Source organism: Microtus pennsylvanicus, chromosome 12, assembly GCF_037038515.1.
Source record: "Microtus pennsylvanicus isolate mMicPen1 chromosome 12, mMicPen1.hap1, whole genome shotgun sequence".
NCBI lineage: Eukaryota > Metazoa > Chordata > Mammalia > Rodentia > Cricetidae > Microtus > Microtus pennsylvanicus.
In genome coordinates, this window is record NC_134590.1 from 705,366 (window position 1) to 717,362 (window position 11,997).

The following is an 11,997-nucleotide window of genomic DNA, read 5'->3' on the forward strand; positions in this document are numbered from 1 at the left end:
GCTGGGCAGAGGTAGCATATGCCTTGAGTCTTACCACTCAGGAGGCAGAGGCAGGTGGATCTTTGAGTTCAAGGTCAGCCTGGTCTACATAGTGAGTTCCAGAAGGCTACACAGAGAAACCCTCTCTCAAAAGACTAAAATAATTAATAATATTTTAAGTCTTTGAAAATTTACTTTTATTTCTTATGTATACGGGTGTTTTGCTTGCATGCATGTCTGTGCACATGCATGCTGTGTCCACAAAGGCCAGAAGAGAGCATCAGATCCTCTGGGACTGGAGTTATAAACTTCCATAGGGGTATTGAACTCAGGTCCTCTAGAAGAGCAGTCAGTGCTCTTAACCACTGAGCCATCTTTCCAGCCCTGAAAATATCAATGTACTTTGATTATATTCACCCTAGCTCCTCCCAGATGTACACTTACCTCCCTTCCCACCAATCCTCTCCCCCTGATCTGTTCTTTTAAAAACTGTTGAGTTTATGCCACCCAAGTACTCTTGGGTGTGGGCGTGGGTCCTGCTCTAGAGTGTGGTTGGCTTACCAGGAGCGACAGCATTAAAGTAAGCTGACTCTCCACCTCTTAGCAGTTATCAAATACCAAGAGGCCCTCAACTCTCAGCTCCTGGTGGGACTTGGGGCCCACTTTCTCCAAGTTTGGATTTCATCTGGCTTGAGTAAACACAGGTCTCCCACCCCCTATGTCATGAAGATTGCTGCCCTTCAGGGAGAGGGGTGTGAGCCAGAGGTTCCACCTAGGGCTGAGCACCCTGCAGCCGTAGTCTCCGCTGCTGACCAGCTGTGGGTTTGTGTTCATTGCCGTCTACCACAAGCAGCTTCTCTGAGGACTACTAAGAGACACACTCATCTACGAGTCTATCAGTGTCACCAGTTGTTTTAACACTATGTCTATTTAGCAGAATAATAGTAAGTTCTCCCTTAAGGACCATGACCGGTCTAGCCTCAGGTTCTTGGCCTCATTGATGGTATCGGGTTTCATCTTGTGGAGCACGCCTTAGATCTGTTTAGAAAGTGGCTGGTTATTCCTGTGGTACCCATGCCAGTGCTGCCCCAGTAGTCATTATTGTAGCTTTCAGGGGTCACAGCTGGGGAGACGCACGCTGAACGCCAGTCAGCAGAGATGAAGCCTGCAGGCCAGTGCCTGCGACGCAAGTATGGTGCCATCCACTCTGGGATCTTACCGTCAAGTCTAAGGGATGACCAAGAGCAATGGCAACAGCCTGTTACGTTGGGAGAGGTCTGTGGGACCCCATTTGTTAAGGCCTGTACTTTTAAGTTATTGTAGTTCATCAGAGGAGAATGATTATTTTGGGATAAGGAAATGAACCATCAGGAGAGGGGAAGGGACAGATATGAGGGGAGCACAATGCTATCCCTCTATTGAAATGTCCTAGTGGAAACCATTATCTTCTATGCTAAGAAAGTAATTAAAAACAAACTTTATTATGAAAGTAAAGTTTAAAGGTTAAATACTGAATTCTCTCTAAATTTTGTATTTTGTATTTTATCTATTTGGATTCATGAATTTAAAAAAGGCCTAGTTTTATAGCAAATTTCATGACAAATGGGTCTAATTCTGCATCCCCCCATGCCACCACTATCTCTTATTACAAATAGTTAGTACACCTAGTTTCCTGCAGTTGTAATAGTGATGAAGAGCTTCTGACCGGGATTTCTAGGAGTTTGAGGTCAGCCTAGTCTACATAGCAACTCCCAGGTGAGCCAAGGCCAGATAGAGAAACCTTGCCTCAAAAAAGAGAAGAAAATTTTTTATCAGGGCTGGAGAGACGGCTCAGAGGACCTGAATTCAATTCCCAGCACCCGTACCAGGTGGTTCAAAACCTTCTGTAAGTCCAGCTCCAAGGGATTCAACCCCATCTGGCCTCTCCAGGCATCTGCCCTCTCATGCACAAACCCACAAGCAGACACACAGCTACATATAATTTTAAAAACAATAAAATGTCTTAAAAGCAAAGAAAATCTCTACTTCAAAGGCTCAAGTGCTGGTATTACAGACATGCATCACCAGCTTTAGAATTATTTTATGTAGGGCTGGAGAGATGGCTCAGCAGTTAAGAGCATTGCCTGCTCTTCTAAAAGTCCTGAGTTCAATTCCCAGCAACCACATGGTGGCTCACAACCATCTGTAATGAGGTCTAGTGTCCTCTTCTGGCCTGCAGGCATACAGACAGACAGACAGAATATTGTATACATAATAAATAAATTTATTAAAAAAAGAATTATTTTATGTATCACTGTTCACAAGATTGAAAACGGGTGGGCAACTTCACTGAAAGAATCAGAAAAAAACAAAACTCTTTGTATTTTTTCACCTCTTCCTCCTACCAAAAAATGAACTTCTCTGCTGCTGTTTACAAAAGTGTTGGGTTAGTAAAGTGATGAAAAAAGCAGAAATGTCAGGAAAAGAAGGAGGCTGGGTTGGAAAGAGAGGACTGTATTGGGCCCACAAGGAGAAATCCATGCCCTATCCTTGCTAAAATACCAGGGTATAGAAAAACTTAAAAGAAGTTAGTTGAATACATGGATCTTTTAGGAAGGCTGACCTTGAAGGACCTAACAATTAAGAAGTGGGTTTAGACACTGAGCATGTCAAAAGAGCTATGCTTGACCAAGGCAAATTAGACAAAGCCTTCTCCAATTTCTCAGTTATCTTGGCCATAAAGGCCTGGCTTCAGGGCTTGCTGCTAACTTAGTGTGGGCAAGGTCTAGAGTTTGACCCCTAACACTGCCAAAAGAAAAAAAGACGAAAGTTAATGTCATGGGTTAATGCAGCCTCTTTATTGAAGTATCTATGACATATTAATGTCTAAACAACAACAAAAATCATTATCATTTGTTTCCTCTAGAAAATAGTGAAACTATAATAAATTTTTTATAAAAACAAATATACTGTGGATTTTCTTTTCCCTTTTATACTTTCAAGCTATATTATATATACCTTAGTATATACACACAGACTTACCCCAATGTACCCTTTTAAGATACTGCATTTAGTCTTTAATAATTTCATACATCTATACAATGTACTTTGATCATTTTTATCCCCTGCCCTCTTTCTCATACTCCCCCTACTTTCTCCGGAACTCTTTCCCAACACATCCTCTATTCATGTCTCTTTTCCCCAGCTAATAATATAGTTTAGTTAGTGTTGCTTATATATGTATGTAGTGATTTACCAGATCATGGGCAACTTCTTAACAGCTACTCTTCCAGCATCCATTAGCTGACAACAGCTTCTCACTTGGTACCTCACGTGCCCTTCCCCTATCCACGTTAGAAGGTCAAGGAGCTCAATCTTGTGCAGATCTTGGGTAGGTAGCCACAACTGCTATGGTTCATGATCTCCAGAAGAAAGAGTCTCACACCCCCTCCCCATTCTCAGCCCTTGCATTCTTTGTTCTTCAACAACGTCACTTGATTGGTGTGTGTGTGTGTGTGTTACAGATGGTCCATTTAGGACTGAACATTCAATAATCAATTATCCTCCACATTTTGAGCAGTTATAAGTCTCTGCATTAATCATTGCCCACTGCAAAAATTGAAGCTTCTCTGACCAAGGTTGTGAGCAGCCTAATCTCTGCATACAAACATAAATATTTAAAAGATAGAGTGATAGCATGTCCACTGTGTAAAACAGTAGTGCGTTTTGTCTTAGAGCTTACGACCCCTCTGGCATGATGCAGAAGAGGCTTCAAACCCAATGGTAAAGTGTTGGTTACCACCACAGCATTCACGCCACTCCTTACTGGAGGCATCTGGCCTGGAAGGCCAGTTTTGTGTCCCTAACCAGATCATCTGTTCAGTCTGCATACACAGACAACCTCCCTTCCCCCATTTCAGCCCTACTAACTTGGAAGAGCTAACATCTGAAACCAGGCACAGTAATCCTAACACTTGGGAGGCTGAGGAAGGGTCAAAAATTTGAGGCCAACTTAGGCTACAGAGAGCTTGTCTCAAATAACAACAATAAAAGCCTATATACCACTTGCCAATTTTTGTTTTGATATCAAAGCACAATATTTAAGCTGACAGAGAAGAGGTAGTATACTCCACACATTTCCAACCACAGGTTTGAGTGAGCCTGCTTTTCCTATTTTTCAAACATAAATTACAATAGATCAAATGTAGATTCCAACTATCTTCAATTGAGTGGGTCATTTAAGACATCTGCAAAAATGCAAAAACATAAAAACAATTCTATTTTTCTCATTAATTTTTTTTGAAAATATAGTTATTTTGTTATATTAATATACAGCAGCTTTTATGGGGGGGGGAGTTGAGAAAAGGATGCTGTGTAGCCCAAGCAGTCTGAAAATCATAATATTCTTGATTTTTCCTTGAGTACTGGTATTATGCAACTATGTTCCACCTTGTCCACCGGCAGATTATTTTTAAATGAATAATATTTTTAAATGTTTTAGTCTTCATTTCAAATGCTATCAACATTGATAAATATAATCCACATAAGCTGAAACATTTTGGGGGCCTCTGACTTAAGAGCTCTTAGGAGTGTGAGATCTTTGATGTTGGCCCCTGCAGCAGGCACACCTCTTCCCATAGGCTCTCTGAGATTAACACACATACTGATAAAGTCAGAACCTTTGCTTCCATCAGCTAACATACATAGTCACAACTCACCCAAAGGAAATTAAAATCTCAGAGTCATTGTAAATAGGGAAAATTTGATACTTAAGTATTTAAAGTGATCTTTTATTAATCTGCTGTTTAATTTCAATCCAAGTAAAATTAAGTTATCCACTAATCTTGGCTTCACATATTTTCCCCCTCAGAATAATCTTGAATGGAGGCAGTTTCAACATTCAAATCCATGATATAAACAGTGACTAAAAAGCACATCGGCTCCAAGAGTCTGTCTCCGCCTAAGCCCTTGTGTGGCGAGTCTGGTTTGTGGCAGTGAATACCGCACAGAGGGCAGCCGTGATGAGCAGGTGCATCCCTTCATAGAGAAGCTTTGGGGAAAACACGCTCCATATGAACAAGTGATAGCGCAGAGACGTCACCAGGACGATGTACGCGGCAACTGGAACAGAGCCAATCAGTGCATAGCAGAAGCAAGCCCGGCTCAGTGCTGAACCACTGTTGGCAAGACAAACACACGTCAGAGTCACAGGGCACTCCATGTTTCTACTGTTGACATGACAAACACAGTCAGAACACGTCACAGGGCACTCCATATTTCTACTGTTGGCAAGACAAACACACGTCAGAGTCACAGGGCACTCCATGTTTCTACTGTTGACATGACAAACACACGTCAGAGTCACAGGGCACTCCATGTTTCTACTGTTGACAAGACAAAAACACGTCAGAGCACGTCACAGGGCACTCCATATTTCTACTGTTGGCATGACAAACACATGTCAGAGCACGTCACAGGGCACTCCATGCTTTTACTGTTGGCAAGACAAACACACGTCAGAGTCACAGGGCACTCCATGTTTCTACTGTTGACAAGACAAACACACGTCAGAGCACGTCACAGGGCACTCCATATTTCTACTGTTGACATGACAAACACATGTCAGAGCACGTCACAGGGCACTCCATGTTTCTACTGTTGGCATGACAAACACATGTCAGAGCACGTCACAGGGCACTCCATGCTTTTACTGTTGGCAAGACAAACACACGTCAGAGTCACAGGGCACTCCATGTTTCTACTGTTGGCAAGACAAACACACGTCAGAGTCACAGGGCACTCCATATTTCTACTGTTGACATGACAAACACACGTCAGAGTCACAGGGCACTTCATGTTTCTACTGTTGACATGACAAACACACGTCAGAGTCACAGGGCACTTCATGTTTCTACTGTTGGCATGACAAACACACGTCAGAGCACGTCACTGGGCACTCCATATTTCTACTGTTGGCATGACAAACACACGTCAGAGCACGTCACTGGGCACTCCATGTTTCTACTTAGAAAATAACACTGCATGATCTTGCACCCCGTGAGTTCTCTTCTGTGACCCTGTCGGGTCACTGGACACAATGACAACTGTGCTCCAGGTGCTATAAGGAAAAGTGAGACTAGGCTGGTGAGAGGGCGGGGGGCAAACGGCACTTGCTGCTAAGTCTGACAATCTGAGTGCAATCCTAGGACCCAATGGTAGAAGAAGAAAACTAACTGACTTACAAGTTGTCTTCTGATCTATGTGTGTCACATACACAGACATACACACACATACGTGCGCGAGGGCACACAAACACACACACACACACACACACACACCAAATAAGTCAATGTAATAAAAATGAAGACCAGGAATCCTTCTTTTAAAAAGGAGAGGTAAAAGCCTAATAAATACATAAAATATAGCAAGCAAGCATTTCTGTAAAAAACAAAACAGCAAATTTAATGAGAAGGACAACATATGCTCCTCAGGCTTTTTTTTTTTTTTTGATTTTTCAAGACAGTGTTTCTCTGTAGCTTTTGGTTCCTGTCCTGGAACTAGCTCTTCTAGACCAGGCTGGCCTCGAACTCACAGAGATCTGCCTGCCTCTGCCTCCTGAGTGCTGGGATTAAAGGCGTGCGCCACTACCACCCGGCTTCCTCGGGCTCTTAGAAACACTTCTAAACCACAGGAGCCCCCTTCCTGTGGAGGTGAGTTAGTTACCACACTGTACTACTAAAAATCACTGCCTCTTATGTCAGAGGTTCTCATCTCTCTTTGTATTCTATGGGGATCACTTGAGCGGGTGTACACTGCAAGTTGCCTTGTGACCAGTGGGGGCCATGCTACAGAAAAACTAGGCAGCGATGTGAAGTGAACATGTCAGGAAGGCCACAGGTAGATAAGCTGTAGCTCAGAACAGGGTGTGAGGTGAGGCAGCAAAGCTGGAGCTGGTGGTGAGTCTGGGAAGCACACAAGGCCTTCCACAATGAGGCTATGGATGGGATGTGGAAGCTGGGACCATGGGATTTACAAATCTGGAGCTATCGCAGATTTGTGAGAATAAAATATAGTTATGTAATGCTTGTATTGATGGTATGAAAGCAAAAGGAGTGGTTCCTACTGGGGAATGATGTTCCTGAACGTAGTCCATGAGTGGCAAGTCATGCCCTGCTGGGGTGTGTATTTAGAGGCAGAGTGACAAGTTTGTGCACATGGTTGTCTGTGCATTTGTGCACCTGGGTGTGTTCTGTAAGGTGTGTTCTGTCCTGTTGATCAGGACGCCATTTTAGGACAGCCTCCTAAACACCTGTTTCCATGCTCATTATCCGGTGTTGGGCACCAACAGCTACTCAGCGGCCAAAACACAAACCTGGTTCTGAGCACCGGACTTCTTGCCTTCTCAAACAGTGTTGCCAGTGGATGGCTTGAGCTAACCTCTCTTCAACACCACCTCAGCTTTCACTGGCTTCTCATCTCGGTCGTGGCACATTTTCTCCTGTTTAGTTCCCCAACGGTTACACCAGACTTGATCCCCTCCATATAGGTATCTCCAGCACTTCCTGTTTTACACCTCAGGCTTGAATTGCTAGCTCCTACTTGTCACAACCCAAGTGACTGACTGCAAATGCCTCACGAACAGTGTACCAAAAAGTAAGGACTCGGCACAAGCCTTGGATAAAGGGCTCTGGCTGCCCTGTCCAGGGAGCGTAAAGAGGGTGTCCGTGCTGAGGCAATGCTCTGCCAATGTAGTTTTCCTTACCCAACATGTAAGCACATGGTACAGTGGGTGTCTACGCGGCGTTGCCGTGTGGAGCAGTTTTTAGAATTGTCCATGTAGAATATTATGCATATTCCTCCCATAACATCAGCACAGGATTTCGGCATTACTGCAAGCAGGCAGTTTATAGCAACCACCACTACCAGATTCTGACCCGTAGCCTCATGTGTGGGTTATATAATTTAAGACGAACTTTCTATAGGCTGCATCCAAGTGCAGGCATAGAACATCTACAGGGAATTTACAGCTTTCTCCCCTGAAAAGCAGAGTATCAGTTTGCTTTGTTTTTCTTCATAACCCAAATGTGGTTTGCATAGGAGGATGTTTCTCTTTTGGCTGAGACCACCACAGTTTCTTGTCCAGCTTTTGAGAGCTTTCTGTAGTGACATTTGAGCTAATAACCAGAGCTTGAGCACCTCTACCTGAGGGAAATGCAGCACCAGTGAACCAGTGGGTCATTCTAGTTTGAACCTGCTGAGTTTGGTGCTATCTGGGTCCCTCCATGGAGGTGCCAATAGGAGGTCAGATATGACTCTAGAGCCAATAAGTGAGCCTGGGCTAGACATGAACTTGGAGATCTCAGAGCTAGTCTAGGAAGTAAGCGGACAGGATGGACTGAGGACAAACCCATGAAAGAAGCCAAGGATGAAGCCAGAGGAGAAGCAGAGCCACAGACAACACTGACAGCAACAGGGGTGTGCAGCCTACAGACCACTGAGTAAGCAAGGAAGCCTGGAGACACGCCGAGAGGAGTCACCCCTGACAGTCAGCACAAGAGCCTGGAGACACGCCGAGAGGAGTCACCCCCAACAGTCACCACAAGAGCCTGAAGACACCCCGAGAGGAGTCACCCCTGACAGTCAGCACAAGAGCCTGGAGACACCCCGAGAGGAGTCACCCCTGACAGTCAGCACAAGAGCCTGGAGACACCACGAGAGGAGTCACCCCCGACAGTCACCACAAGAGCCTGAAGACACCCCGAGAGGAGTCACCCCTGACAGTCAGCACAAGAGCCTGGAGACACCCCGAGAGGAGTCACCCCTGACAGCCACAAGAGCCTGAAGACACCCCGAGAGGAGTCACCCCTGACAGTCAGCACAAGAGCCTGGAGACACGCCGAGAGGAGTCACCCCTGACAGTCAGCACAAGAGCCTGGAGACACGCCGAGAGGAGTCACCCCCGACAGTCACCACAAGAGCCTGAAGACACCCCGAGAGGAGTCACCCCTGACAGTCAGCACAAGAGCCTGGAGACACCCCGAGAGGAGTCACCCCTGACAGCCACAAGAGCCTGAAGACACCCCGAGAGGAGTCACCCCTGACAGTCAGCACAAGAGCCTGGAGACACGCCGAGAGGAGTCACCCCTGACAGTCAGCACAAGAGCCTGGAGACACCACGAGAGGAGTCACCCCTGACAGTCAGCACAAGAGCCTGGAGACACCCCGAGAGGAGTCACCCCTGACAGCCACCACAAGAGCCTGGAGACACGCCGAGAGGAGTCACCCCCGACAGTCACCACAAGAGCCTGAAGACACCCCGAGAGGAGTCACCCCTGACAGCCACCACAAGAGCCTGGAGACACCACGAGAGGAGTCACCCCTGACAGTCAGCACAAGAGCCTGGAGACACCCCGAGAGGAGTCACCCCTGACAGCCACCACAAGAGCCTGGAGACACCCCGAGAGGAGTCACCCCTGACAGCCACCACAAGAGCCTGGAGACACCCCGAGAGGAGTCACCCCTGACAGCCACCACAAGAGCCGTTCTTCTAATCACAACCAGGAAGAGGGAATGGAAACATGGAAGTCTCAACTTCACCTCTAAGCCTGGGATAAGGGGCATGAAAAGACTAGGACACAGTAAAACACAGTAAATCACAGTAAAACAGAAGAGGTTCTGGCTGGTAGAAGCACGCCCATTCAGTGTGTGAGAGGCTGGTCCATGTCACAGAAAGAGGCTAGTTTTCTATGATTCAGGCACATTGAGAATACATGTGCACACCTGGATCCAAGAACATATGGTTACTAGCAGTGGCTGTGAACCTCTAGACAACTATGGGCCTCTGATGAAGCCTTTTTTCAGAGAGGAACAACACACAAACCAACAACTGAAGCAAAAATGAAATAGGAGGACACTGTAGAGAAAATAGGCAGGGGCAGGCTGGAGCACGCTGGATGAGCCCGAAGAGCTATATATACCCCAACCTGAGCAAGCTGGATCCTGGGAAGGGCCTCCACGCTGCTGGAGGGCACAAGAGCCTAGACTGGCTCAGGCAGATGGTGACTGACTCAGAACCTGTACAGCCAGCAACTATGCCTAGCGTATTCCTTCTGGATCACCAAAAGGGTTTTTTGGAGAACAAGAGTCCATGTCTTTTGTCTCCTTGCCCTCAGAATGTAAGTGGCTCAGAGCTGAGTGTGGAATCTCCGTCCCATTCCCATTTCCTGGCTGTGGTTACAAGAGTGTCTCTTGCCATGGGACATCTCCTCCTGCTGACCTCAGTGATCTCCAGACTGCACTTTTCTTGCCTTTGCCAGTGGTATCTGGCTTTGCTCCTTGTCTGGTCTTGCTACATGGCTTTCTTTACGGTATTTTTCTTCTTGTGTGGTTTGAACAGAAAAACTGAGACCCCCATCGATAGAGTCCTTTAGACCTGACTGAGGCCTTTGATCCATGAACTACATTTCCTATGTAAGGAAAAGAAAATCAATAAAAAAGATCTTCTAACTTTTTGAGCTCAAGTGCCTTGTAAATAAAACAATGTTATTATTCTTAAAACCCGACAATCTGCAATCACATTTGTTCTGAGAGACAGAGTAAGTGCCTTACTTGTTTGTTTCTGAGCTCAGGAAGTGCACGAGGTGGCTGGCCCAAAGCACAGGCCCCACGTAGGTCCCAAACACCGTGAGGAATGTGGCTGGAAGTTCCATGTAGGTGTCTAAGCCCACAAAGCCTGCTGAAATGTCAATGGTGGCAATGTTGTTTGAGTTACCCTGGAACACAGAAGAACAAGGTTGCTCTTTCCACATGTGAGCATGGATACATGACCAGAGGAGCAAGGGCACTGGTCACAGACAGTCATCACTGGGCTGGCTCTCCAGACCCGAGAAGGGGTAGAAAATAACCTATACAGATGAATCTTTTGAAGAATTTTGCATGCTTCAATTTGACTTATTACAGAAATCTCACACCTTCCTCCAGACATATCAACTGCTCTCAGGACAAGTGCATGGACCTTTCCTTCAGGACCTCTGCTCAAGGATGGTGTGTGTGGTCCTCAGAGGCCCACAGGACACATCCTGGATACTGCCATACTGGTAATTGCTCACTGAATACCCACTTTTCTACAGCAGCCAAAAGGTTAGCTATAGCCCAATCCTGCTGAAATGCCACAGAGTGCACAGGCTGATGACTCCCTATATCCTACCAATTATATCTGTGTGCCCAAGCTATTCACTGGTCTTGAGTCTATTAGAGGCGAGTTCTGCTGGTTCGTGGGGGAGACCAGAGTAGAGTCAGGAGGGCCAGATCACCACAGCAAACAGCCCAGAGCTGGTCTTGGGCTGGTCATAGTACTTAAGGAATTATAGATTCCTGTAACTGAATCCAAACACTCTTGGCCTTTGGTGACAAGAGGACAAAGGACAAGTCATACAACCTAGACCTGATTCACGGGTAAGGCTGGAGACATATGAAGCCAAGAGCAAAATGGAACACAGGGAGGAGATAGACCTATCAGGACAAGACAGATAAAGAGAAGCAGTCAGTGTACACAGAGGAGGTAAAGCAGAGCTGTGAAGGAATCTAAGGTGATAAACACCTCCCTGGGGTTGCCTTCTAAGGCCCACTATCTGCCCAAATACCTTTCTACACAACAAAACAGGCTTGGGTTTCTGATGATGGATTTTTAAATACAAGGAAGAAGTCCTGTGATCCTCAAGGCCTTAGAGGACTAACTGTGGAGACACTCAGTGGTTCCCAGCGTGGACAGCCTTGAGACCAGGGGCAAAGGTACAGGAAGAACCTTTGCACATTCCCCAAACAGAACACACAAAAGACTTAATGTATTTCCTTTACCATTTGTAATAAATCAATTCCTACCTAATCCTTCCTGCAAAGCAACAACCCATTGTCTTATAGATATCTATATGCATCTACATAGGGCATGTCTTTTTGTTTTTTGTTTTTTTTTTTTTTGAGACAGGTCTCACTCTGTACTTGTAGCTGGCCTCCAACTCACAGATCTCCCTGCCTCTGCCT

General features: G+C 45.8%; 1 protein-coding gene across 3 annotated transcripts in view; it reads right to left on the bottom strand.

Moving 5' to 3' along the window:
* Positions 1-2,794: 2,794 nt before the first annotated feature.
* Positions 2,795-11,997, bottom strand: part of Pigg (phosphatidylinositol glycan anchor biosynthesis class G (EMM blood group)) — a 35,187-nt gene continuing 25,984 nt past the window's right edge. The window contains exons 12-13 of one of the 3 annotated variants that reach the window (XM_075944123.1): positions 10,567-10,730; positions 2,795-5,135 (exon numbers count right to left, since the gene is read on the bottom strand). In XM_075944123.1, coding sequence (XP_075800238.1) covers positions 4,919-5,135; positions 10,567-10,730 — 381 coding nt within the window. In that variant the 3' untranslated portion in view covers positions 2,795-4,918. The remainder of the gene's footprint in view (positions 5,136-10,566; positions 10,731-11,997) is intronic. The other 2 variants (XR_012907321.1, XM_075944124.1) reach the window with 2 other exon arrangements.